The following is a 25157-nucleotide window of genomic DNA, read 5'->3' as shown; positions in this document are numbered from 1 at the left end:
TCGTTTTTTGGGGTAGTTTTTTGGGGTAACTTTACTTTTTATATTGTTGACAACTTTTTATTTTACTTCACTACACTCCTAATGAAAATAGTGTGCTTTTTACTGCATACATTTTCCCTGACACCCAAAAGTACTCCTTATATTTTTTATGCTCAGCAGGACAGATAAATGGTCCAATTCATAAATGGTCCAATTCAACATCTCTACTGCCTCTGATCTGGCGAACTCACTAAACAGAGAACATCCCTGGTCATCTCTACTGCCTCTGATCTGGTGGACTCACTAAACAGAGAACATCCCTAGTCATCCCTACTGCCTCTGATCTGGCGGACTCACTAAACAGAGAACATCCCTGGTCATCTCTACTGCCTCTGATCTGGCGAACTCACTAAACAGAGAACATCCCTAGTCATCCCTACTGCCTCTGATCTGGCGGACTCACTAAACAGAGAACATCCCTAGTCATCTCTACTGCCTCTGATCTGGTGGACTCACTAAACAGAGAACCTCCCTGGTCATCCCTACTGCCTCTGATCTGGAGGACTCACTAAACAGAGAACATCCCTGGTCATCCCTACTGCCTCTGATCTGGAGGACTCACTAAACAGAAAACATCTGTGGTCATCTCTCTGCCTCTGATCTGGTGGACTCACTAAACAGAGAACATCCCTGGTCATCTCTACTGCCTCTGATCTGGTGGACTCACTAAACAGAGAACATCCCTGGTCATCTCTACTGCCTCTGATCTGGAGGACTCACTAAACAGAGAACATCCCTGGTCATCTCTACTGCCTCTGATCTGGTGGACTCACTAAACAGAGAACATCCCTGGTCATCCCTACTGCCTCTGATCTGGTGGTCTCACTACACACAAATGTTTTGTTTGTAAATGATGTCTGAGTGTTTGAGCGTGCCCCTGGCTATCCGTAAATAACAAAAATAAGAAAATGGTGCCGTCTGGTTTGCTTAATATAAAGAATTTGGAATTTATCCTTTTACATTTAATTCTTAAGTATACTAAAAAAAAATACTTTGACTTACTCAAGTAGTATTTTACCGCGTCACTGTTACGCGAGTAATTTTCTGTTAAGAAATCTTTACTTTTACTCAAGTATGACAATTAGGTACTTTTTACACCTGCCCACCGGTTTTTCCAACTTTCCATAATGCAATGATGAGCAAGCAGAGACAGAATACGCCTCCCAAATGGCACCCTATTCCCTATACAGGTTTAGACCAGAGAGCTATGGCTCCTGGTCAAAAGTAGTGCACTATAGAGGGAATAGGATGCCATTTGGGACGCAAGGCAGATCTGTCAGACCTTACTTGTGACCTATGACCTATGTCATCTATATGTGTGTACGTAGGAAGAACAAGTGATACTAATTGTTTAGCTCCACTTGGTCACAGCTGAGCTAAATAAAGCTTATGAGGTGTGAAGACGGACATGAAACTCCTATGATTCAACCACATGGGAGGGGCTTATTACTGTGTACTTTTCGGGGATTTTCTAAAATGGTCGCAGGCCGACTTTTAACCAAATTTAGCACAATCCATTGCATAACCTCCAACAGTTGGAAAGTTAATTTCCTCTCTGGCCAGTAGAGGGCAGTACAGAATGTTGTTCCCTCCCTGCTGTATTAAATGTTGATCATTATGAATTAAATGTTGATCATTATCATTGCAATATGTTTGTGTCTGGGCGGGCGTTTGTCCTCATGGAGATGTGCAAAGGGAAGGGATCACTGCTGTCAACTCGCTTTCCAAACAAGGTGCAAGAATTGAGGAGCGAGGAGATCCAGCAACACAGAGGACAATGGAATTGAATAAAAAACAGTTTCTTTATTACTAAAAGTAGAACCAGCACGTTTTGGCTTCGAAGAAAAACCTGATGAAGGTGAAAGGCCGAAACACGCTGGTTCTATGTTTAGCAATAAATACGCTTTTCATTTAATTCCATTGTCCTTCAAGTGTTGCTGAATGTCCCCTCATCATGGAGATGTGTGAATGTCCCCTCATCATGGAGATGTGTGAATGTCCCCTCATCTTGGAGATGTGTGAATGTCCCCTCATCATGGAGATGTGTGAATGTCCCCTCATCATGGAGATGTGTGAATGGGTCTCGATGAGAATATGAGGCAAAGGAAAACATTTCTGGGTTATGACAGGAAATCATGAGACAGCAGAGATAACCATCTCATACTCTGAAACAACGCTACGTCCCAAATGAAACCCTATTCCCTATATGGTGCCCTACTTTTGACCAGGGCCCATTGGTAGTGCACAATATAGGGAATACAGTGCCATTTGGGACATGCAGATATCCTCTGAAACAGTTTCTGCAACCCCACGACCCATACTATGGAACACAAATAGATTAGGGGTGTCTTGCTTATCTAACTAACTAACAGGCATTACCTTACATCTCTGTTGGTTGCTTCAAACTCGGCAGAACAATGACAGACCAGACGAATGTGCTGATAAAGATTCCTCTTTCATAAACTCAGCAAAAAAATAAACATCCTCTCTCTGTCAACTGTGTTTATTTTCAGCAAACTTAACATGTGTAAATATTTGTATGAACATAAGATTCACAGACATGTAACTAACAGAAATGGAAACATGTGTCCCTGAACAAAGGAGGGGGAGATCAAAATCAAAAGTCAGTATCTGGTGTGGCCACCAGCTGCATTTAAGTATTGCAGTGCATCTCCTCCTCATGGACTGCATCAGATTTGCCAGTTCTTGCTGTGAGTTCCCAGACATTTCTGGGGGGAATGGCCCTAGCCCTCACCCTCCGATCCAACAGGTTCCAGAAGTGCTCAATGGGATTGAGTTCCGGGCTCTTCGCTGGCCACGGCAGAACACTGACATTCATGTCTTGCAGGAAATCACGCACAGAATGAGCAGTATGGCTGGTGGCATTGTCATGCTGGAGGGTCATGTCAGGATGAGCCTGCAGGAAGGGTACTACATGAGGGAGGAGGATGTCTTTCCTGTAACACACAGCGTTGAAATTGCCTGCAATGACAACAAGCTCAGTCCGATGATGCTGTGACACACCGCCCCAGACCACGACGGACCCGCCACCTCCAAATCGATCCCGCTCCAGAGTACAGGCCTCGGTGTAACGCTCATTCCTTCAACGACAAACGCGAATCCGACCATCACCCCTGGTGAGACAAAACCACGACTCGTCAGTGAAGATCACTTTTTGCCAGTCCTGTCTGATCCAGCGACGGTGGGTTTGTGCCCAAAGGCGACATTTTTGCCGGTGATGTCTGGTGACGACCTGCCTTACAACAGGCCTACAAGCCCTCAGTCCAGCCTCTCTCAGCCTATTGCAGACAGTCTGAGCACTGATGGAGGTTCCTGGTATAACTCAGGCAGTTGTTGCCATCCTGTACCTGTCCCTGTGCAGGTGTTCTTACACGTGGTCTACCACTGCGAGGGCGATCAGCTATCCGCCCTGTCTCCCTGTAGCACCTGTCTTAAGCGTCTCACAGTACGGACATTGCAATTTATTGCGCTGGCCACATCTGCAGTCCTCATGCCTCCTTGCAGCATGCCTAAGGCACGTTCACGCAGATGAGCAGGGACCCTGGGCATCTTTATTTTTTTGTGTTTTTCAGAGTCAGTAGAAAGGTCTCATAACTCTGACCTTAATTGCCTACCGTCTGTAAGCTGTTAGTGTCTTAACGACCGTTCCACAGGTGCATGTTCATTAATTGTTTATGGTTCATTGAACAAGTATGGGAAACAGTGTTTAAACCCTTCACAATGAAGATCTGTGAAGTTATTTGGATTTTTTCAAATTATCTTTGAAAGCTAGGGTCCTGAAAAAGGGAAGTTTATTTTTTTGCTGAGTTTAGCATATTGCCAAACATTTCAGTAAAAATGAATGGGATTTCTTCAGTAGTACATGAAGTAAAACATTGAGACAACATAGAAATGCATTTACATGGAAGTAATTAAATAGATAAATAAGGAAAGTTTCTACTTGACATCGTAAGCGAATCAATTTTCTTTATTTTTCAAGCACCTTCTACAGTTTCACTGCCTCCAGGAGGGAACCAACAAAAACCCCTTCAGATTTCTGCTTACTTCACTTCAAGGTATTTTGAAGGAGGGTGTTCTCACAGTCTTACCCACATATGTTCACACTTCAAGGTGGTATCTCCTTTAATCTTTTAACTTGCTACCGGTGTCATGAAACCTCAAATCAGTTTGGGCTGTGAACTGCCACAGCAACTCAGGGTATTTTCCCCTCCACAGTTTCAATGAAAAGCCTGATAGCACCCTCTTCTGTTTACAATGTTATGAACAATGATGGATGACAAATCATTCCCCAACATAAACTTGCTGCATCGTAGGCCTACAGGTAATGTCATGGTGCATCAGAAGTCCAGGTTTGGGGGGTTGTTTCCACCATTTAAATGTTTTAACACAGTTGACCCTCTTGGTTGCGAGTGAATATGAGATTGCAGTTTTCCAGATGGTCAGGTCCCCAGTGTGTGTTTCAAGTGTGGCTGCTGGTCTTCAGGGCTGAGACCGTCTCTCAAAGTGTTCGCTGATTTGCTCGTAGAGAGAGGGGCCGATGCCCTCTGCAATGACACAGATAGACAATCAACAACACAGACAGGCAGGCAGGCACACACACACACACACACACACTTACCCATGATATAGCTGTCTCTCAGAGTCTTCAGTGTGACAGCCACACCCCCTGCGTCCCTCAGCTGAAACTCCTCCCCATCACCCTCTGCAGAGAGCTCCAGAGCAGCACCGGCATAGTGGACCACCATCATCACATCCTCGTCTTCCTCCTCCTCAAAGTCATCAGGGTACTCACTAGGGTCCTCCACTTCAGGGGTCACTGTACACAGACGTAAATGGTTGATTCAGATACTGAAATGTAATCTTAATAGTGGATTATCTATGAGGATCAAGCACACAGCTTTTGAATGAGCAAAACATTGTTTATTAGACCTAATTGTTTCTATCAGATTTACCATTAGCGTCCATAGAGACATCCTCCGTGACAGAGTTAAAAGTTATAGAGGTTGCCTCGTCCTCTCTGTGTTCCTCTATGGAAGACAAGCTGTTGTCGTCATCAAAGTCCTCAGAGTAGTCAGACTGGCCTACGCTGACCACATCACCTTCTACCTCCTCATTATCTCTGGGACAGGGCTCTGTACTGTCCCCCTCCTCTTCCCCTGTATAGGAAGGTGTGAGCGGAAGTGGTCCTGAGAGAGAGAGATCGAGAGAGATAGTGTCACACAAGCACCAAAGACAGCATATAAACACAATAGGGCCTAAACAATGCAAGAGTTAAGCATGTAATCAGAGTACCAGAGTTACTGTCACTGCTGCTGTCCTCCTTCCATTCTGCAGTCACGGCCAGGCTCTTATCTGCAGGTGAACTCACAGAGCCAGATGTTCTCACACACTCACAGACCCAACTAGAGAGGGGTATGGATCTGGAGTCTACATTATCATACACTGCTAACTCTATCTCCCTGTGCTTGACAAACTCTCTGAGATGTTCCCGTACATAGATCATGTCCAGTATGGCTCCAGCACTAGGTCTGTCCTCAGGCACCGGACAGAGCAGTATCTTGACCAGAGGGGTGATGCTGTCTGAGTAGGTCTGGGGAACAGGGCTGTACTCTCCTCTGATGATCTTAGAGAGCAGACTGAGCAGGTTGGAGGCAGCAAACGGCGGTCTGAGAGAACAGATCTCATACAGCAAGCATCCCAGTGCCCAGACATCAGACTTCGAACTGTATGGGACGTCCTGACACAGCTCTGGACTCAGGTAGCTGGGGGTACCAACACAGGTACGAGCCATATCCACTGTGTTGGTCATTATCTTGGATATTCCAAAGTCCCCCACCTTTACCACGCCTCTCTTAGTTAGAAGCACATTGGAGGTTTTGATGTCCCGGTGGAGGATTCTAGCTGAGTGAATGTAGCTGACTGCCATGGTAACCTGTACAAACCACTCCATTATCATCCACTCTGGGAAATAGTCCCCTGTCTTTCTCTCTTTGACTTTGTCATCCAGTGTCCCTCCATCACAGTAGTCCATGACTATATAGATGTATCCATCATTTGAGTCAAAGAGAGCCTCGCTGCAGGTCACTATGTGAGGGTGATTCAGCTTCCTGATGATTTCAGCTTCTTGTAGGATGGCCTCTTTGGTCTTTGTTTTGCGAGAGTCGTCTGCTTGTATTCTTTTCACTGCATGCAGTCTCTTAGACTCCGCGTGTTTCATCAGGAATACTTCTGCTGCTCCACCTCTTCCCAGACACAGAATCTTCTTGTACAATTCCATTATCGTTTGTAAAATGTTCATTAGTTATCAGCCATCTCAATTAATGAGATTAAAAAAATGTACATTCCATGTCTTGGTGTGAAGTACAAGTATTTGTATCAGAGAAACTCTCGCACAACAAAAACAAAAGTCACCTTGAACCTTGTGTTGTGTCTGATTCCCATAGTAACCGTCTGGCTCAGCCCACTCGGTAAATAACAGGGTTTCTTTATTTGGTCGGAAATGCTGTTGCGTTCAGAAACTTTTCCAGTGAAGCTTAACATTGTAATTTACCACAAGGAAACCCAGTGAGCACACATCATAAATAGCTTTTAAAAATCAATATGCATTGGAAAACGATTTGATATAAAAACGGTGCGTATAGGAAATTAGTATTGTTCAAAACATCTAAACTGGATGATGCATGCGCAATTTCTCGTTTACTTCCGCGCAGTTTAGCGCACATTTATAAAGCAGAAACATCACGACTACGCGTGTCTTGTAGTAGATGGCTAGCTAGAAGTTATATTTCCAGTTGTCCCATTCGTTTTCTGTAAAGGGTATTTTCAAGAATGCCACCTAAGGGGGGAAGGTGCCAAGGAAGGGGGGAAGGTGCCAAGGAAGGGGGGAAGGTGCCAAGGGAGGCAAAGGTTACTTTATTCATCACTAAATCGACTAGGCATGTTGGATTGAAAAACATGCTAACTTTACAACAGTAGTTAGCTAGCAGCTAGGCAGCCATCTCCATGTTAGTCATGTTATTATGTTGAACGTTATCATTCAGGTGGAGCTGCTGCAGGGGGTGGAGACAAAGGAAAAAAGGAAGAGAAGACGAAAAGGAGGCACTTCTGTTAAGGTAGGTAGCGAGATAGCTAGTCTATGTTACACCATGCTGTAATGTCTTTGGCTACAGTGTGTACTCATGTGAGCATAGACGGCTAGCTAAATTGACTAGCTATGTTGTTTTAATGTATTCCCCAGGTCAGACATATCCTGTGTGAGAAACATGGTAAATGCATGGAGGCGATGGAGAAACTGAAGTCCGGTTTTCGCTTCAGTGAAGTGGCTTTTCCAGTACAGTGAAGACAAAGCCAGACACGGGGTACGAGAGCCTTTCCCATGCTAACAGCAACTAACAGACATTCACCTTTACGATCTCTCGTGTATTGGTTTATTATGGTAGTGTAATGTATTGGTTTATCATGTAGTTGAAAAGGGTGATGTCTGTTAGTATCCAAAATATCCACTAGATGGCATCCTCCGTCTTGCTGTCTATCACTTGTTCATTTTTCAATAATATTGTTCAGATGGGAGAACTTGGAGGTGTATTCATTAGTTGCAGACTGTTGCAAATCTTTTGGTCTGTTGCAAAATGTTTTGCAACGTAAACTTTACTCTAGGAACTAGAGGTCGACCGATTTAGATTTTTCAACGCCGATACAGATTAATCGGCCGATTTGATTTATTTGTAATAATGACAATTACAACAATACTGAATGAACACTTATTTTAACTTAATATAATACAGCAACAAAATCAATTTAGCTTCAAATACTGAAACATGTTCAATTTGGTTTAAATAATGCAAAAACAGTGTTGGAGAAGAAAGTAAAAGTGCAATATGTGCCATGTAAAAAAGCTAATGTTTAAATTCCTTGCTCAGAACATGAGAACATATGAAAGCTAATGTTTAAATTCCTTGCCCATAACATGAGAACATTTGAAAGGTCTTGGTTCCTTTTAACATGAGTCATCAATATTCCCAGGTAAGAAGTTTTAGGTTGTAGTTATTATAGGACTTTCTCTATACCATTTGTATTTCATTAACCTTTGACTATTGGCTGTTCTTACAGGCACTATAGTATTGCCAGTGTAACAGTATAGCTTCCGTCCCTCTCCTCGCCCCGAACCAGGGACACATCGACAACAGCCACCCTCGAAGCAGTGTTACCCATTGCTCCACAAAAGCCGCGGGGAAGGAGAACAACTACTTCAAGGTCTCAGCGCGAGTGACGTCACCGATTGAAACTCTATTAGCGCGCACCCCGCTAACTAGCTAGCCCTTTCACATCGGTTACACCAGCCCAGTCTCGGGAGTTGATAGGCTTGAAGTCATAAACAGCTCAATGCTTGAAGCATTGCGAAGAGCTGCTGGCAAAACGCAGGAAAGTGCTGTTTGAATGAATGCTTACAAGCCTGCTGCTGCCTCCCACCCCTCAGTCAGACTGCTCTGTCAAATATCAAATCATGGACTTAATTATAACATAACACACAGAAATACAAGCCTTAGGTCATTAATATGGTCAAATCCAGAAACTATCATTTTGAAAACAAAACATTTATTCTTTCACTGAAATACGGTACCATTCTGTATTTTATCTAACGGGTGGCATCCCTAAGTCTAAATATTCCTGTTACATTGCACAACCTTCAATGTTATGTCATAATTATGTACAATTCTGGCAAATTAATTAGGGTCTTTGCTAGGAAGGAATGGTCTTCACATAGTTCGCAATGAGCCAGGAAGGAGAACAACTACTTCAAGTAGTAGATTGAAACGCTGACTCTGACTCTGCTTGCACGGAACGCAAGAGAAGTGACACAATTTCCCTAGTTAAAAGAAATTCATGTTCGCAGGCAATATTAACTAAATATGCAGGTTTAAAAATATATACTTATGTATTGATTTTAAAGGCGTTGATGTTTATGGTTAGGTACACATTGGTGAAACGACAGTGCTTTTTTTTCACGAATGCGCTTGTTAAATCACCCGTTTGGTGAAGTAGGCTGTGATTCGATGAGAAATGAACAGGCACCGCATCGATTATATGCAACGCAGGACAAGCTAGATAAACTAGTAATATCATCAACCATGTGTAGTTAACTAGTGATTATGTTAAGATGTTTTTTTATAAGATACGTTTAATGCTAGCTAGCAACGTACCTTGGCTTCTTGCTGCACTCGCGTAACAGGTAGTCAGCCTGCCACGACGCAGTCTCCTCGTGGAGTGCAATGTAATCAGCCACAATCGGTGTCCAAAAATGCCGATTACCGATTTGTTATGAAATCGGCCCTAATTAATCGTCCATTCCGATGAATCGGTCAACCTCTACTAGGAACCAAACAGACGCCAAGGCAACAAAGCGGGAGGGTCTAGAAGAAAAAGGGACGCACACCTATTAAGACGAGGTGCTGGCTAGCGGAGTAGAACACCTATTAAGACGAGGTGCTGGCTAGCGGAGTAGAACACCTATTAAGACGAGGTGCTGGCTAGCGGAGTAGAACACCTATTAAGACGAGGTGCTGGCTAGCGGAGTAGAACACCTATTAAGACGAGGTGCTGGCTAGCGGAGTAGAACACCTATTAAGACGAGGTGCTGGCTAGCGGAGTAGAACACCTATTAAGACGAGGTGCTGGCTAGCGGAGTAGAACACCTATTAAGACGAGGTGCTGGCTAGCGGAGTAGAACACCTATTAAGACGAGGTGCTGGCTAGCGGAGTAGAACACCTATTAAGACGAGGTGCTGGCTAGCGGAGTAGAACACCTATTAAGACGAGGTGCTGGCTAGCGGAGTAGAACACCTATTAAGACGAGGTGCTGGCTAGCGGAGTAGAACACCTATTAAGACGAGGTGCTGGCTAGCGGAGTAGAACACCTATTAGACGAGGTGCTGGCTAGCGGAGTAGAACACCTATTAAGACGAGGTGCTGGCTAGCGGAGTAGAACACCTATTTAGGCGAGGTGCTGGCTAGCGGAGTAGAACACCTATTTAGGCGAGGTGCTGGCTAGCGGAGTAGAACACCTGTTTAGGCGAGGTGCTGGCTAGCGGAGTAGAACACCTATTTAGGCGAGGTGCTGGCTGGCGGAGTAGAACACCTGTTTAGGCGAGGTGCTGGCTAGCGGAGTAGAACACCTGTTTAGGCGAGGTGCTGGCTAGCGGAGTAGAACACCTATTTAGGCGAGGTGCTGGCTAGCGGAGTAGAACACCTATTAAGACGAGGTGCTGGCTAGCGGAGTAGAACACCTATTAAGACGAGGTGCTGGCTAGCGGAGTAGAGCACCTATTTAGGCGAGGTGCTGGCTAGCGGAGTAGAACACCTATTTAGGCGAGGTGCTGGCTAGCGGAGTAGAACACCTATTAGACGAGGTGCTGGCTAGCGGAGTAGAACACCTATTTAGACGAGGTGCTGGCTAGCGGAGTAGAACAACTATTTAGGCGAGGTGCTGGCTAGCGGAGTAGAACACCTATTTAGGCGAGGTGCTGGCTAGCGGAGTAGAACACCTATTTAGGCGAGGTGCTGGCTAGCGGAGTAGAACACTTATAAAATAAAGGAGAGCCGTACACTCTAGGAGCTCAGATGCAAAAATGTAATAGCACTATGTTTCAACAGCCAAGCTGTCTTCATCAGGGTATAATCACAAACACTGCAGGGTGACTCGTTTATATAGTGTCAAAAGACACACCGGTGTCGTATTCATGGCCAAGTGTGTCCTAATATCGTTGGTTAATTCTCAAATGTTAAAATGGCATACAAAGAACAGCATACAAAAACCGAATGGATAGCATGCGATCATAGATTCATATTAGACTACACAAGCTTACAAACGATTACAATCACAAGAATGGCTTCAGATCAAAGTCTACGTTGAGACCGAAGGGAGCAAGGGTCTTTAAATTAAAGACTGAGATTTACTATGCAATCTGATACATGTCAAATCAGTTTTCTTGATCTTCTGATCTTGTGTGAAGATAATGTTCGAAACACTGATCTTTACAGGAAACCTACTGATCGTAACAGTTTGAGGGCTGATAGTTATCACCAACTTCCCTTGAAAAATAGTTTGCCCTACAGCCAATTCTGTCGAATCAAAAGAATTTGCAAAAAACAATCAGATTTCGATAGAAATATGGCTGAGACGCAAAGAAAATTCAAGGAGAGGGGGTACAAAAATGATCCGATTAATATTGCCATTGAGAAAATCCAAAACAAAACGAGACATAACCTTTTTCAAGGTCAGTCTCGCAAAAATACACATTCTTGCGTTCCCCCGGCTTTTCACGTGTGTTTTGCAACAGTGTCTGCCTTATGAATACACCCCTGTTTTAGCCTTTGTGACTGTGGCAATATTGACTGTGCTGTTATCCTGGTTGTGTCTGGGTGATCTGGGCTGGATGACAAGAGGTTCTATGACTGGACCCTTCCAGGACGCTGCCTTCGCCCTACCCAACAGCACCATGGACCCATTTACACAGACCCTCCCATCAAGACCAAGTCTGGCTACCACATCATCATGGTGGAAGGAAAGAAATGACCTGAAGGTAAGATCCACTACTCTTCACGGTGTCACGAACCGGCTCGTAGCCCGTAACAAAGAGGGAGATAACATGGAGATGAAGGAATAACAAATATATTAAATATATATACACTGCTCAAAAAAATAAAGGGAACACTTAAACAACACAATGTAACTCCAAGTCAATCACACTTCTGTGAAATCAAACTGTCCACTTAGGAAACAACACTGATTGACAATACATTTCACATGCTGTTGTGCAAATGGAATAGACAACAGGTGGAAATTATAGGCAATTAGCAAGACACCCCCAATAAAGGAGTGGTTCTGCAGGGGGTGACCACAGACCACTTCTCAGTTCCTATGCTTCCTGGCTGATGTTTTGGTCACTTTTGAATACTGGCGGTGCTTTCACTCTAGGGGTAGCATGAGACGGCGTCTACAACCCACACAAGTGGCTCAGGTAGTGCAGCTCATCCAGGATGGAACATCAATGCGAGCTGTGGCAAGAAGGTTTGCTGTGTCTGTCAGCGTAGTGTCCAGAGCATGGAGGCGCTACCAGGAGACAGGCCAGTACATCCGGAGACGTGGAGGAGGCCGTAGGAGGGCAACAACCCAGCAGCAGGACCGCTACCTCTGCCTTTGTGCAAGAAGGAGTAGGAGGAGCACTGCCAGAGCCCTGCAAAATGACCTCCAGCAGGCCACAAATGTGCATGTGTCTGCTCAAACGGTCAGAAACAGACTCCATGAGGGTGGTATGAGGGCCCGACGTCCACAGGTGGGGGTTGTGCTTACAGCCCAACACCGTGCAGGACGTTTGGCATTTGCCAGAGAACACCAAGATTGGCAAATTCGCCACTGGTGCCCTGTGCTCTTCACAGATGAAAGCAGGTTCACACTGAGCACATGTGACAGTCTGGAGACGACGTGGAGAACGTTCTGCTGCCTGCAACATCCTCCAGCATGACCGGTTTGGCGGTGGGTCAGTCATGGTGTGGGGTGGCATTTCTTTGGGGGGCCGCACAGCCCTCCATGTGCTCGCCAGAGGTAGCCTGACTGCCATTTGTTACCGAGATGAGATCCTCAGACCCCTTGTGAGACCATATGCTGGTGCGGTTGACCCTGGGTTCCTCCTAATGCAAGACAATGCTAGACCTCATGTGGCTGGAGTGTGTCAGCAGTTCCTGCAAGAGGAAGGCATTGATGCTATGGACTGGCCCGCCCGTTCCCCAGACCTGAATCCAATTGAGCACATCTGGGACATCATGTCTTGCTCCATCCACCAACGCCACGTTGCACCACAGACTGTCCAGGAGTTGGCGGATGCTTTAGTCCAGGTCTGGGAGGAGATCCCTCAGGAGACCATCCGCCACCTCATCAGGAGCATGCCCAGGCGTTGTAGGGAGGTCATAGAGGCACGTGGAGGCCACACACACTACTGAGCCTCATTTTGACTTGTTTTAAGGACATTACATCAAAGTTTGATCAGCCTGTAGTGTGGTTTTCCACTTTAATTTTGAGTGTGACTCCAAATCCAGACCTCCATGGGTTGATAAATTTGATTTCCATTGATAATTTTTGTGTGATTTTGTTGTCAGCACATTCAACTATGTAAAGAAAAAAGTATTTAATAAGAATATTTCATTCATTCAGATCTAGGATGTTATTTTAGTGTTCCATTAATTTTTTTGAGCAGTGTATTATTAGTTATATTAAATTAAAATATTATTAGTAAATGGTGTGTAATCAGTAGTATAAGTGAGTGGGTGTGTGCATAATGTTGATAATAAGGGGTGTTGAGGTGCCAAAACAAACAAGCCTCAACCCCCAAAAAATAACAGCGTGTCTGCGTGGAGATGGTCTCCTCAATGAATGGGGGAAAGTTGTACCCGAGCCCAGGTGTGTCCCATTTCACTGACGACCCTCCCGGCTCCGCCCACCGACATCCTATTAAGGAACAGGCCTCTCTGGGTATGAGAGGACACATACAGGCCTAGTCCCTAACAAGGAAAACGAGAGCAAAGAGAAAGAATGGCAGACAGAGTGGGAGGGTCGTCACACCTGACATTGGAGCACTGCGTTCTCTCGGAGGCGATGGCACAATCGATCGTTTAATTTCTCTGCCTGCCTTTCTTCATTTGTTGCATAATTTTTTTTATGTCCTAGTAATGACACAACAAAAGCTACCAATGAAATGCTCTGTAAAGAGAGACAGACGAATAAGACTTGGGTGGTGCAGTGGTCTAAGGCACTGCATCTCAGTGCTAGAGGTGTCACTACAGACCCTGGTTCAATTCCAGGCTGTATCACAACCAGCCGTGATAGGGAGTCCCATAGGGTGGTGCTCAATTGGCCCAGTGTCGTTTGGGTTTGGCTGGGGTATGATGTCATTGTAAATAAGTATTTGTTCTTAACTGACTTGCCTAGTTAAATAAAGGTTAAAAATAAACTAAAAATGTACTCCTGTACATAAAAGGACACACAGGGGCCTCCCGAGTGGCGCAGTGGTCTACGAGTTGTGCCACTAGAGATTTTGGGTTTGAGTCCAGGCTCAGCCACAGCCGACCGCGACCGGGAGACCCATGGGGCGGCGCACAATTGGCCCAGCGTCGTCCGAGTTAGGGGAGGGTTTGGCCGGCAGGAATGTCCTGGACACAGGCTAAGAAGATGTATGTACTCCTGTCTGTACATAAAGGGGGGTGAAATGTGTACACTGCTGGTCAATTAAACATTGTAAATGTCCAGGGGGGAAATTAGATTTAATTTCTTACCGGTATGGGACACCCAAGTGAGAGCACAGGTTTCTTTTGAATACTACAAACAATACAGGATATCCTACTCTGCTGTCACTGACAAACTGATCAATAAAACAATGTTGTCTGATCCATATAACTGGCCTACGAGAAGGGGAGACAAATAAAATATGACGTCCATCTAATTATTATCCAAAAACAAAGTGTCACTCTGTCACTGACCGAATGATAAAGATAGTGAATATGCACATTCACTGGTGATATGGCCGGTGTTCTCCGCTGGTGCCAGATAAGATAAGCTACTGTTCACTCAACTAAGATAAGAATATTGAAAAGACAGATTGGAGTGTTTTCATTGTCATAGCTTTACAGCAATAGCCATTTGCTTTCCAAACAGTTTTTCTGTGATTTGTATTTTTAAATATTGCGATATGCCTGGTTGAGTCTGCTTTTCACTGACAGTCGCAACTCAACAATCATCTACACTGAACAAAAATCTAAGCGTAACATGTAATGTGTTGGTCCCATGTTTCATGAGCTGAAATAAAAGATCCCAGAAAATGTCCATACGCACAAAAAGTTTATTTCTCTCAAATGTGGGCACAAATTGGTTTACATGTTATCTTGTTGTCAAGATAATCCATCCACCTGACAGGTGTGGCATATCAAGAAGCTGATTAAATAGCATGGGCAGGTGCACCTTGCGCTGGGGACAATAAAAGGCCACTCTAAAATGTGAAGTTTTGTCTCACAACATAATGCCACAGATGTCTCAAGTGTTGATGGAGTGTGCAATTAGCATGTTGACTGCAGGGATGTCCACCAGAGCTGTTGACAGAAAATGTAATGTTAATTTCTCTACCATAAACGTTGTTTTAGAGAATTTTGCAGTACGTCCAACCGGCCTCACAACCGTAGACCACGTGTAACCACGCCAGCCCAGGACCTCCACATCTGGCTTCTTCGCCTGTGGGATCGTCAGTGAGGGAGCTGAGGAGTATTTCTGTCTGTAAAGCGCTTTTGTGGGGAAAAATTCATTCTGATTGGCTGGGCCTGGCTCCCTAGTTAGTTGGTCTATACCCTCCCAGGCCTGCCCATGGCTGCACCCCTGTCAAGTCATATTAAATCCATAGATTAGGACTTAATGTATTTATTTAAATGTACTGATTTCCTTATATGAACTGTAATTCAGCAAAATCTTTAAAATTCTTGCATGTTGCGTTTATATTTTTGTTCGGTATATTTCAGTGGTCACCAACCTTTTCTGAGTCTCTCCCTACTCCAGTGCAGTTAGGGTATATTAACTACAGAGTCAGAGATCCCAAGACCAATGCAGTGGGATCATTGTAAAGCTTTTGGTCATGTATCAAGTGTTTGCAGAAGGGAGAAGCAGAGATCATATGTGTTATAAAAGTGATGAATATGTGACATGTTGGAATTGCGGTGGGAACCATGAAGCCAGGGAAGCCATGAAGCCATGAAGCCAGGGAAGCAAGGGAAGCCAGGGAAGCCAGAGTCCACGGTGCTGGATAGACCTTCACTGCAGGCTGCAGATGTTGCCTTTCACCAGCAGGATCCTGACATTTTAAAGGTTAAGATTGACTTTTTGGCCTTTATAGCTATGGTGATTAATGACACTGCAAAGGTGGAGAGAAGGTCCAGGAAGATAGAAATCATAGTGGATGCGGCTGAGCGGTTCCTGGAGTTACATGGAATATTGGAACAAGCCGTACCACCCTCTCAGGTCCTACAACCGTACCACCCTCTCAGGTCCTACAGCCGTACCACCCTCTCAGGTCCTACAGCCGTACCACCCTCTCAGGTCCTACAGCCGTACCACCCTCTCAGGTCCTACAGCCGTACCACCTTCTCAGGTCCTAGAGCCGTACCACCCTCTCAGGTCCTAGAGCCGTACCACCCTCTCAGGTCCTAGAGCCGTACCACCCTCTCAGGTCCTAGAGCCGTACCACCCTCTCAGGTCCTAGAGCCGTACCACCATCTCAGGTCCTAGAGCCGTACCACCCTCTCAGGTCCTAGAGCCGTACCACCCTCTCAGGTCCTAGAGCCGTACCACCCTCTCAGGTCCTAGAGCCGTACCACCCTCTCAGGTCCTAGAGCCGTACCACCCTCTCAGGTCCTAGAGCCGTACCACCCTCTCAGGTCCTAGAGCCGTACCACCCTCTCAGGTCCTAGAGCCGTACCACCCTCTCAGGTCCTAGAGCCGTACCACCCTCTCAGGTCCTAGAGCCGTACCACCCTCTCAGGTCCTAGAGCCGTACCACCCTCTCAGGTCCTAGAGCCGTACCACCCTCTCAGGTCCTAGAGCCGTACCACCCTCTCAGGTCCTAGAGCCGTACCACCTTCTCAGGTCCTAGAGCCGTACCACCCTCTCAGGTCCTAGAGCCGTACCACCCTCTCAGGTCCTACAGCCGTACCACCCTCTCAGGTCCTAGAGCCGTACCACCCTCTCAGGTCCTACAGCCGTACCACCCTCTCAGGTCCTACAGCCTGAGAAGGGAGATATGGAAAATGAAAGTTTGTTTTGGCAGTGTACTATTTTTATTAGGGTGGATTAAGTTAGTTTCACTATTACGTATGGGTTTCTTATTTACATTTTTGGGGGGTTTCAACCCTTACAGTTGGTGGCGACAACACACCTTTTTGGGTTGTTGTCTGCCATAAAACCCACAGAAGAAGAATTGTGGGCCCTTCCGAATGTAGGTGTGATTCAGAACAATCCACAGCTTATTTTTAAGAAGCTAATGACCAAATCATGCTTTATGCTGTAGTAGACTATTTTAGGAGTCAGCTAATGACCAAATCATGCTTTATGCTGTAGTAGACTATTTTAGGAGTCAGCTAATGACCAAATCATACTTTATGCTGTAGTAGACTATTTTAGGAGTCAGCTAATTAGGCCAAATCATGCTTTATGCTGTAGTAGACTATTTTAGGAGTCAGCTAATGACCAAATCATGCTTTATGCTGTAGTAGACTATTTTAGGAGTCAGCTAATGACCAAATCATGCTTTATGCTGTAGTAGACTATTTTAGGAGTCAGCTAATTAGGCCAAATCATGCTTTATGCTGTAGTAGACTATTTTAGGAGTCAGCTAATGACCAAATCATGCTTTATGCTGTAGTAGACTATTTTAGGAGTCAGCTAATTAGGCCAAATCATTTTGACAATTTAATTCAGTTTACTTTAGGGAAAGCTCAGCTTACCCTAGTCTTATGGGGACAACGCCTATGCATTTTAATGTGGCAGAAACACAACCAGTCATGATGTTTTCATCTGATTGTCAAACAATCACTTAACAAAGACGCTCCTGTAGGCTACCTGTGCACATTAGTTCACTCAGAAAATAATTCCAGCATCCAAACCCCAACAGTGCGCTGTGCATCAACAATGTGATGAATGGAAACCGACAGCTGCTATAAAACACCTAGGTGTATTGTAATGACATTCTGGGATTGTCATTAGGCCTCCACGGTTGACTACACGTGCCTCAGCCTCGGCCACTCATCAAAATGTAGTGTTCTACTCAAACCAAAATGCAATCGGGGTATTATACCGCCTAGTTTCCAGCCAATAAGCACATTTTTCATGCAGGTGACGTGTAGTAATATTACATAATTGTGTAATAGACTGTCGTTTTTGGGGCATGTAGTATTAATTGTTTTATCGGTAAACTGTACCCCCACTATTTATTTTGCGGGGACGCCGTACTGGACTGTACCGCCTTACTTTCACCCCTGAACATGTCTGTGAATGAATACCCATTGAGGTGTTTGTTGCAGAAACTTACTTCGAATACAAAGTTGTCCAATGCTCTCGGAACATACACGATACAATGAATGTGTTTGATATTACCTCGCTTTTTTTATTCATGCAACCAACGGTTTACCACTTAAAATCCGAGTCATTTAATAACCTAAAATGATATCAATTCAACAATATACAACCCCTTTTAAAAAGAACCTAGAAGCGCCAAACAGGAAGTAAGAATCCTGCTTCGCCAGCTCATTGGCCCAGGAATATGGAATCAAATGAGGTATTGTTTACGGGTTCCCTTACTGGCAGAGATCACAAAAGGTAACAGTCGGTCAATTCGTTCTGGCAAGAGGGATCGACTGACCGGGCTTGGCAGCTGAAGATAAGGAACTTGCCAGGTAAACGGTATTATTTGCTAGCTGGCTACTGTAATCTTAATAAAAGTGTAATCCGTATGCAGATCATTGACATTTCAAATGAGTGGATTCAGCTATTTCAGCCACATCCTTTTGCTGACAGTTTTATAAAATCAAGCGCACCGCCATGAAATCTCCATAGACAAACATTGGCAGTAGAATAGCCTTACTGAAGAGCTCAGTGACTTTCAACGTGGTTCCGTCAGAGGATGCCACCTTTCCAACAAGTCAGTTTGTCAAATTTCTGCCCTGCTAGAGTAAAAAGTATATTTTAGGTTTAGAAGTTAGTTTTAGGGTTAAAGTAAGGGGTTAAGTTCAGGGTTAGGGAGAATAGGATTTTGATTGGGAGTCCATTCCTTTTTTAATGGAGCCTCCAGCATGTGACATAACAAGAGGTCTAGAACAGGTAGACAAGAGAATCCTAACCTAATCATCCCTGACATCCAACCTGACCATCCCTGACATCCAACCTGACCATCCCTGACATCCAACCTGACCATCCCTGGCATCCAACCTGACCATCCCTGACATCCAACCTGACCATCCCTGACATCCAACCTGACCATCCCTGACATCCAACCTGACCATCCCTGACATCCAACCTGACCATCCCTGGCATCCAACCTGACCATCCCTGACATCCAACCTGACCATCCCTGACATCCTCCCTGACATCCAACCTGACCATCCCTGACATCCAACCTGACCATCCCTGGCATCCAACCTGACCATCCCTGACATCCAACCTGACCATCCCTGATATCCAACCTGACCATCCCTGACATCCAACCTGACCATCCCTGACATCCAACCTGACCATCCCTGCTCTTCCTGTTTTCACAAACCCCTTTTTCTTCACATATTAATACCTTTTATTTTCTGTTTTAACATTAGGCCTACTCTATTTGGACTGAGTGGACTAGAACCAGACGGCATCAGCCTAAAGTGAGCCCCTACCTGTCTCTGGATCCTTGGCATCGATAAGGCTCCTCTCCTCATTTCCTCTCAGGTTCTACCTGACACCCTGACCTTTAACCCCTGACCCTCCCCAATCCTTTCCTTCCTGCCCTGGTACTACCTTACCGGGCTGGTACTACCTCACCGGGCTGGGGAGAAGAGAACCCAGGCCACACGGGTCAAGGCTCACTCCACCTACTGCCGCTCCGTGGAGCCATACCGCTGTGTAGACCCCTTCCAGAACTTGACCACAGAAGACTTCCCTGGGAAAGACACGCTGGTCCAACTGTTCCAGCAAGGTGTGCAGCGCTTTGAGGACTCTGAGTGTTTAGGGACTGGAGAGGTACTGAGTGAGGAGAACGATCCCCAGCCCAGTGGGCGTGTGTGGCACTGTGGCGTCTTTAAGAAGGTAACCTACATGTCATAGTGCTACATACACCTGTCATAATGTTACATACATCTTTAATAATGGTACATACAGGCCTCCCGAGTGGCACAGCTGTCTAAGGCATAGCCGCCCTTGACTGGGAGACCCATGAGGCTGTGCACAATTGGCCCATCGTCGTCCGGGTTAGGGGAGGGTTTGGCCGGCCGGGATTTCCTTGTCCCATCTTGCTCTAGCGAATCCTTGTGGCGGGCCGGGCGCCTGAAAGCTGACTCCGGTCGCCAGCTGGACTGTGTTTCCTCCTCCACATTGGTGTGGTTGACTTCCGGGTTAAGGGAGCAGTGTGTCAAGAATCAGTGCGGCTTGGCTGGGTCTGGTTTCGGAGGACGCATGGCTGTCGACCTTTGCCTCTCCCAAGTCCATAGGGGAGTTGCAGCGATGAGACAAGACTGTAACTACCAATTGGATACCACAAAATTGGGGGGAAAAAGGGTAAAAGTACAAAAATGTATTTAATAATAATGGTACATATACCTGTCATATTGCTCCTGTAAGTTTCTCTGGATAAGAGCTTCTGCTAAATAACTCAAATGTAAAGGTCATAATGCTGCCTACACCTGTCATAATGCTACCTACACCTGTCATAATGCTACCTACACCTGTCATAATGCTACCTACACCTGTCATAATGCTACCTACACCTGTCATAATGCTACCTACACCTGTCATAATGCTACCTACACCTGTCATAATGCTTAATGCTAAATATCTGTCATATTGCTTAATGCTACCTACACCTGTCATAATGCTACATACCTGTCATAATGCTACATACCTGTCATAATGCTACATTCACATGCTAATCGGAACTAGGAAACTCTAAAATAGCCGACTTGCTATTTGGTTGAACGCAGCACTTAACTTATATGTATAACTTCAACCAGTTAGCAATTCGGAAATGTCCGTTTTTAGTTCTGACTATCATTAGAACGCAGCAATAATGCCACACACGCCCTTCACAGTGCCACACACGCCCTTCACAGTGCCGCACACGCCCTTCACAGTGCCGCACACGCCTTTCACAGTGCCACTTATGCCTGTTGTTGCGCTCCAAGTCTTCTAAATGTCATCACGGTTTACATAAAAGTGCCTCTCTTTGCAACACATTATCTTCACCCAGCTCTAGCTGACCTAATATAAACATGGAAGCGCACTATTCAAATAAAATGCAAATAGACCTCTGAGATCAGTTTTACCTCTCAGCCCATAATTGGTAGAGGTGAGGTGATCTTGGATCACCTCACCTCTGCATACTGGCAACTTCTAACTCCAGCTACTTTTTTTTAACCTTTATTTAACTAGGCAAGTCAGTTAAGAACAAATTCTTATTTTCAATGACGGCCTAGGAACAGTGGGTTAACTGGTCTAGGAACAGTGGGTTAACTGGTCTAGGAACAGTGGGTTAACTGGTCTAGGAACAGTGGGTTAACTGGTCTAGGAACAGTGGGTTAACTGCCTGTTCAGGGGCAGAACGACAGATTTGTACCTTGTCAGCTCGGGGGTTTGAACTTGCAACCTTCTGGTTACTAGTCCAACGCTCTTTTGTGATTTGATTGGATACATGTTATTCTGTTTCCTTTGTGATGCAGCACAGACAAACTACCCAGTAAATATGTGGTTAAAGGAATTCCTGCCTCAGTCTCCTCCATTCCTGTCACCTGACCTCCTGTTCACCTTCACTATTGTCAGTCATCCTACCTTTCCAGCTACACACACAGATTCCAATAATCTTTCCCTGTTTGACCGCTAGGTTTTATGGGTATTATGACACCTCCACTGTTGGGCCTTATACAGGCTGTCGTGGCTTTATGATTGCAAATTTGCCTAACAGGATAATAGAAACGCATTGTTTAGTCAAATTTCTATACAAACTTTCTAAATGTCGACAAATATCTATGGACAAGTTAATGGAAACATGGCTATGTCTCGGGTTGTAATGACCTTCCTCTCTCTCGCTCTTTCCTTCCTTCTCCCTCCTCTAGTTTAACTCCAGAGGTTTGAGATCCCAATGAAGGTCCACCTCAGCACAGAGCCCTGAGACATGGTGACTGATGCCTTCAAGCTGAAGTGGAAAGAGTTAAAGAACCACTATCTCCAGAACATAGAGAGGCTGTATGGGAGACTGTAATGTAATGACCTACACCTTCACCTAATGCCAATAGTGCACTACTTTTGACCAGAGCCCTATGTAGGGAATAGGGTTCTATTTGGTATGCAGACCTTGAGAGATGAAGGGTGTGCAGGCTTTCGCTCAGACCCTGCTCTAACAGATTTGATTCAGTTAATCATGGTCTTGGTTACAAGCAGCCAATTACGTAGTTGAATTTGGTGTTAGTTTGAGCAGGGCTGGAGCAAAAGCACAGCTGTCCAGGAGTAGGGTTGGCTACCCCTGACCTGAGCCAAAGTCGCCAACAATCCGCTGTTAGTTTATGTAGTCTCAGTCGGTGCCAGTCACGTTTCTGCTCCAGCTGACGTGTTACCTTGTGGCATCCTATTCCACTACTTCTGACCAGAGCCCTATGTGCCCTGGTCAAAAGTAGTTACCTACAAAGTGAATAGGGTGTAATTTGGGATGCAGCTGTAGTGTTGTTCAATAGAGAAACCGTTAGGTACCCAGGCTAGTGGGTGTGGAAGCCATTAGGTACCCAGGCTAGTGGGTGTGGAAGCCGTTAGGTACCCAGGCTAGTGGGTGTGGAAGCCGTTAGGTACCCAGGCTAGTGGGTGTGGAAGCCATTAGGTACCCAGGCTAGTGGGTGTGGAAGCCGTTAGGTACCCAGGCTAGTGGGTGTGGAAGTCGTTAGGTACCCAGGCTAGTGGGTGTGGAAGCCGTTAGGTACCCAGGCTAGTGGGTGTGGAAGACGTTAGGTACCCAGGCTAGTGGGTGTGGAAGACGTTAGGTACCCAGGCTAGTGGGTGTGGAAGACGTTAGGTACCCAGGCTAGTGGGTGTGGAAGCCGTTAGGTACCCAGGCTAGTGGGTGTGGAAGCCGTTAGGTACCCAGGCTAGTGGGTGTGGAAGCCGTTAGGTACCCAGGCTAGTGGGTGTGGAAGCCGTTAGGTACCCAGGCTAGTGGGTGTGGAAGACGTTAGGTACCCAGGCTAGTGGGTGTGGAAGCCGTTAGGTACCCAGGCTAGTGGGTGTGGAAGACGTTAGGTACCCAGGCTAGTGGGTGTGGAAGACGTTAGGTACCCAGGCTAGTGGGTGTGGAAGCCGTTAGGTACCCAGGCTAGTGGGTGTGGAAGACGTTAGGTACCCAGGCTAGTGGGTGTGGAAGACGTTAGGTACCCAGGCTAGTGGGTGTGGAAGACGTTAGGTACCCAGGCTAGTGGGTGTGGAAGACGTTAGGTACCCAGGCTAGTGGGTGTGGAAGACGTTAGGTACCCAGGCTAGTGGGTGTGGAAGACGTTAGGTACCCAGGCTAGTGGGTGTGGAAGACGTTAGGTACCCAGGCTAGTGGGTGTGGAAGACGTTAGGTACCCAGGCTAGTGGGTGTGGAAGCCGTTAGGTACCCAGGCTAGTGGGTGTGGGTGGAATGAATATCCCTATTAACCAGTTTAAGCGCGTCCAGTTCTACCCTGCATCGTTGTCATTAGGAAAAGACGCTGATGAGTCTTAACTGTAGATGGGGAAATTATTAGTTGGGAAATCAAACTTGAAGCTGATCAAACCTTATAGAAATATGTTTTAGAAAAGTCCTCAACTTTCACTAAGAAACAAATGGAACATTGAGGAAATGGAACCATTCCAACAGTCAGCGTCTACCTACCATTCCAACAGTCAGCGTCTACCTACCATTCCAACAGTCGGCGTCTACCTACCATTCCAACAGTCAGCGTCTTCCTACCATTCCAACAGTCAGCGTCTACCTACCATTCCAACAGTCGGCGTCTACCTACCATTCCAACAGTCAGCGTCTACCTACCATTCCAACAGTCGGCGTCTACCTACCATTCCAACAGTCGGTGTCTACCTACCATTCCAACAGTCGGCGTCTACCTACCATTCCAACAGTCGGCGTCTACCTACCATTCCAACAGTCGGCGTCTACCTACCATTCCAACGGTCGGCGTCTACCTACCATTCCAACGGTCGGCGTCTACCTACCATTCCAACAGTCGGCGTCTACCTACCATTCCAACAGTCAGCGTCTACCTACCATTCCAACAGTCGGCGTCTACCTACCATTCCAACAGTCGGCGTCTACCTACCATTCCAACAGTCGGCGTCTACCTACCATTCCAACAGTCGGCGTCTACCTACCATTCCAACAGTCGGCGTCTACCTACCATTCCAACAGTCGGCGTCTACCTACCATTCCAACCTAACAGATGTATTTTTGAATATCTGTCTTCTTTCTCTCTGTGTTCTGTAAATGTAATTTTAATTGTACCTTTATTTAACTAGGCAAGTCAGTTAAGAACAAATTCTTATTTTCAATGACGGCCTAGGAAGAGTGGGTTAACTGCCTGTTCAGGGGCAGAACGACAGATTTGCAACCTTCCGGTTACTAGTCCAAAGCTCTAACCACTAGGCTACCCTGTTGCCCATCAGATTTGGTCAATTATATAGTTCTGCTGCCCTCTAGTGGTAAGATGGCAGTAGTGACATTACTGTGCCTTCCAGAGCTCTCACTTCCCAGTGTCAGGTTATATTTATGAAGAACGTTACATCCATCCATTGAGAAGAGCCAAGTCATATTTTGTTAGACAAAATAAGCATTGAGATTTGAAAAATGTGGGTTATTTTACTTTTCAATACATTCTTTCCCTATCAAACATGATATTTGGTTTGTTTTCCTCAGCATATGTCGCACCAAACGTGTCACTATATTATTCGGCATGTTTTCCCCAGGTTAAATGTATTCGTTTGATCTCCAAAACATGATGAATAGTTGAAACCGTATCCGTCTGTGTGCACCTTAACTCCAGAGAACATGCAGTTCATTAGGCTGCCATAACTTTGCTGACACTCTCTCAGAATGAGAACAGAGGTTTACATCCCACTGTAATACAGCACACATTTAAATTGACTAGAACAATAACCACATGGGAAATAACATTTTATGTTTCGTTACCTGAATACTGAAAGTAATGTTATGAGGCTAGTAAGATATTTTGACATTGTGTCTTCATAAACAGTTATTTCATTCCAGGGGTCACATGCTTTGGTGGTGAATAAATCATTGTATTTCTGACTA

The 25157-nt window shown here is 45.5% G+C and overlaps 1 protein-coding gene and 1 pseudogene across 1 annotated transcript; one reads left to right on the top strand and one right to left on the bottom strand.

The window, feature by feature from the left end:
- Positions 1 to 4008: 4008 nt before the first annotated feature.
- Positions 4009 to 6519, bottom strand: nek12 (NIMA-related kinase 12). Its single transcript, XM_021583351.2, has 4 exons — positions 5353 to 6519; positions 5013 to 5246; positions 4679 to 4876; positions 4009 to 4604 (listed from the first exon to the last, which is right to left on the bottom strand). Exons 1-4 carry the CDS (start codon positions 6356 to 6358, stop codon positions 4540 to 4542), a joined length of 1503 nt encoding a protein of 500 aa, XP_021439026.2. The 5' UTR covers positions 6359 to 6519; the 3' UTR covers positions 4009 to 4539.
- A 15-nt stretch (positions 6520 to 6534) lies between these two features.
- On the top strand, positions 6535 to 25154 carry LOC110504591 (annotated as a pseudogene).
- Positions 25155 to 25157: the final 3 nt, after the last annotated feature.

This window comes from Oncorhynchus mykiss, chromosome 31 (genome assembly GCF_013265735.2).
Source record: "Oncorhynchus mykiss isolate Arlee chromosome 31, USDA_OmykA_1.1, whole genome shotgun sequence".
NCBI classification, from domain to species: domain Eukaryota; kingdom Metazoa; phylum Chordata; class Actinopteri; order Salmoniformes; family Salmonidae; genus Oncorhynchus; species Oncorhynchus mykiss.
This window is presented reverse-complemented; position numbering and strand designations above follow the sequence as displayed.

Coding starts and splice junctions, on each gene's coding strand:
- nek12 (XM_021583351.2), bottom strand. CDS start 6,358: ATGAACATTTTACAAACGATAATGGAATTGTACAAGAAGATTCTGTGT. Junction 4,877..5,012: donor TGTCTCTATGGACGCTAATG/GTAAATCTGATA, acceptor GTCTGTGTACAG/TGACCCCTGAAGTGGAGGAC. Junction 4,605..4,678: donor GAGAGACAGCTATATCATGG/GTAAGTGTGTGT, acceptor GTGTCATTGCAG/AGGGCATCGGCCCCTCTCTC.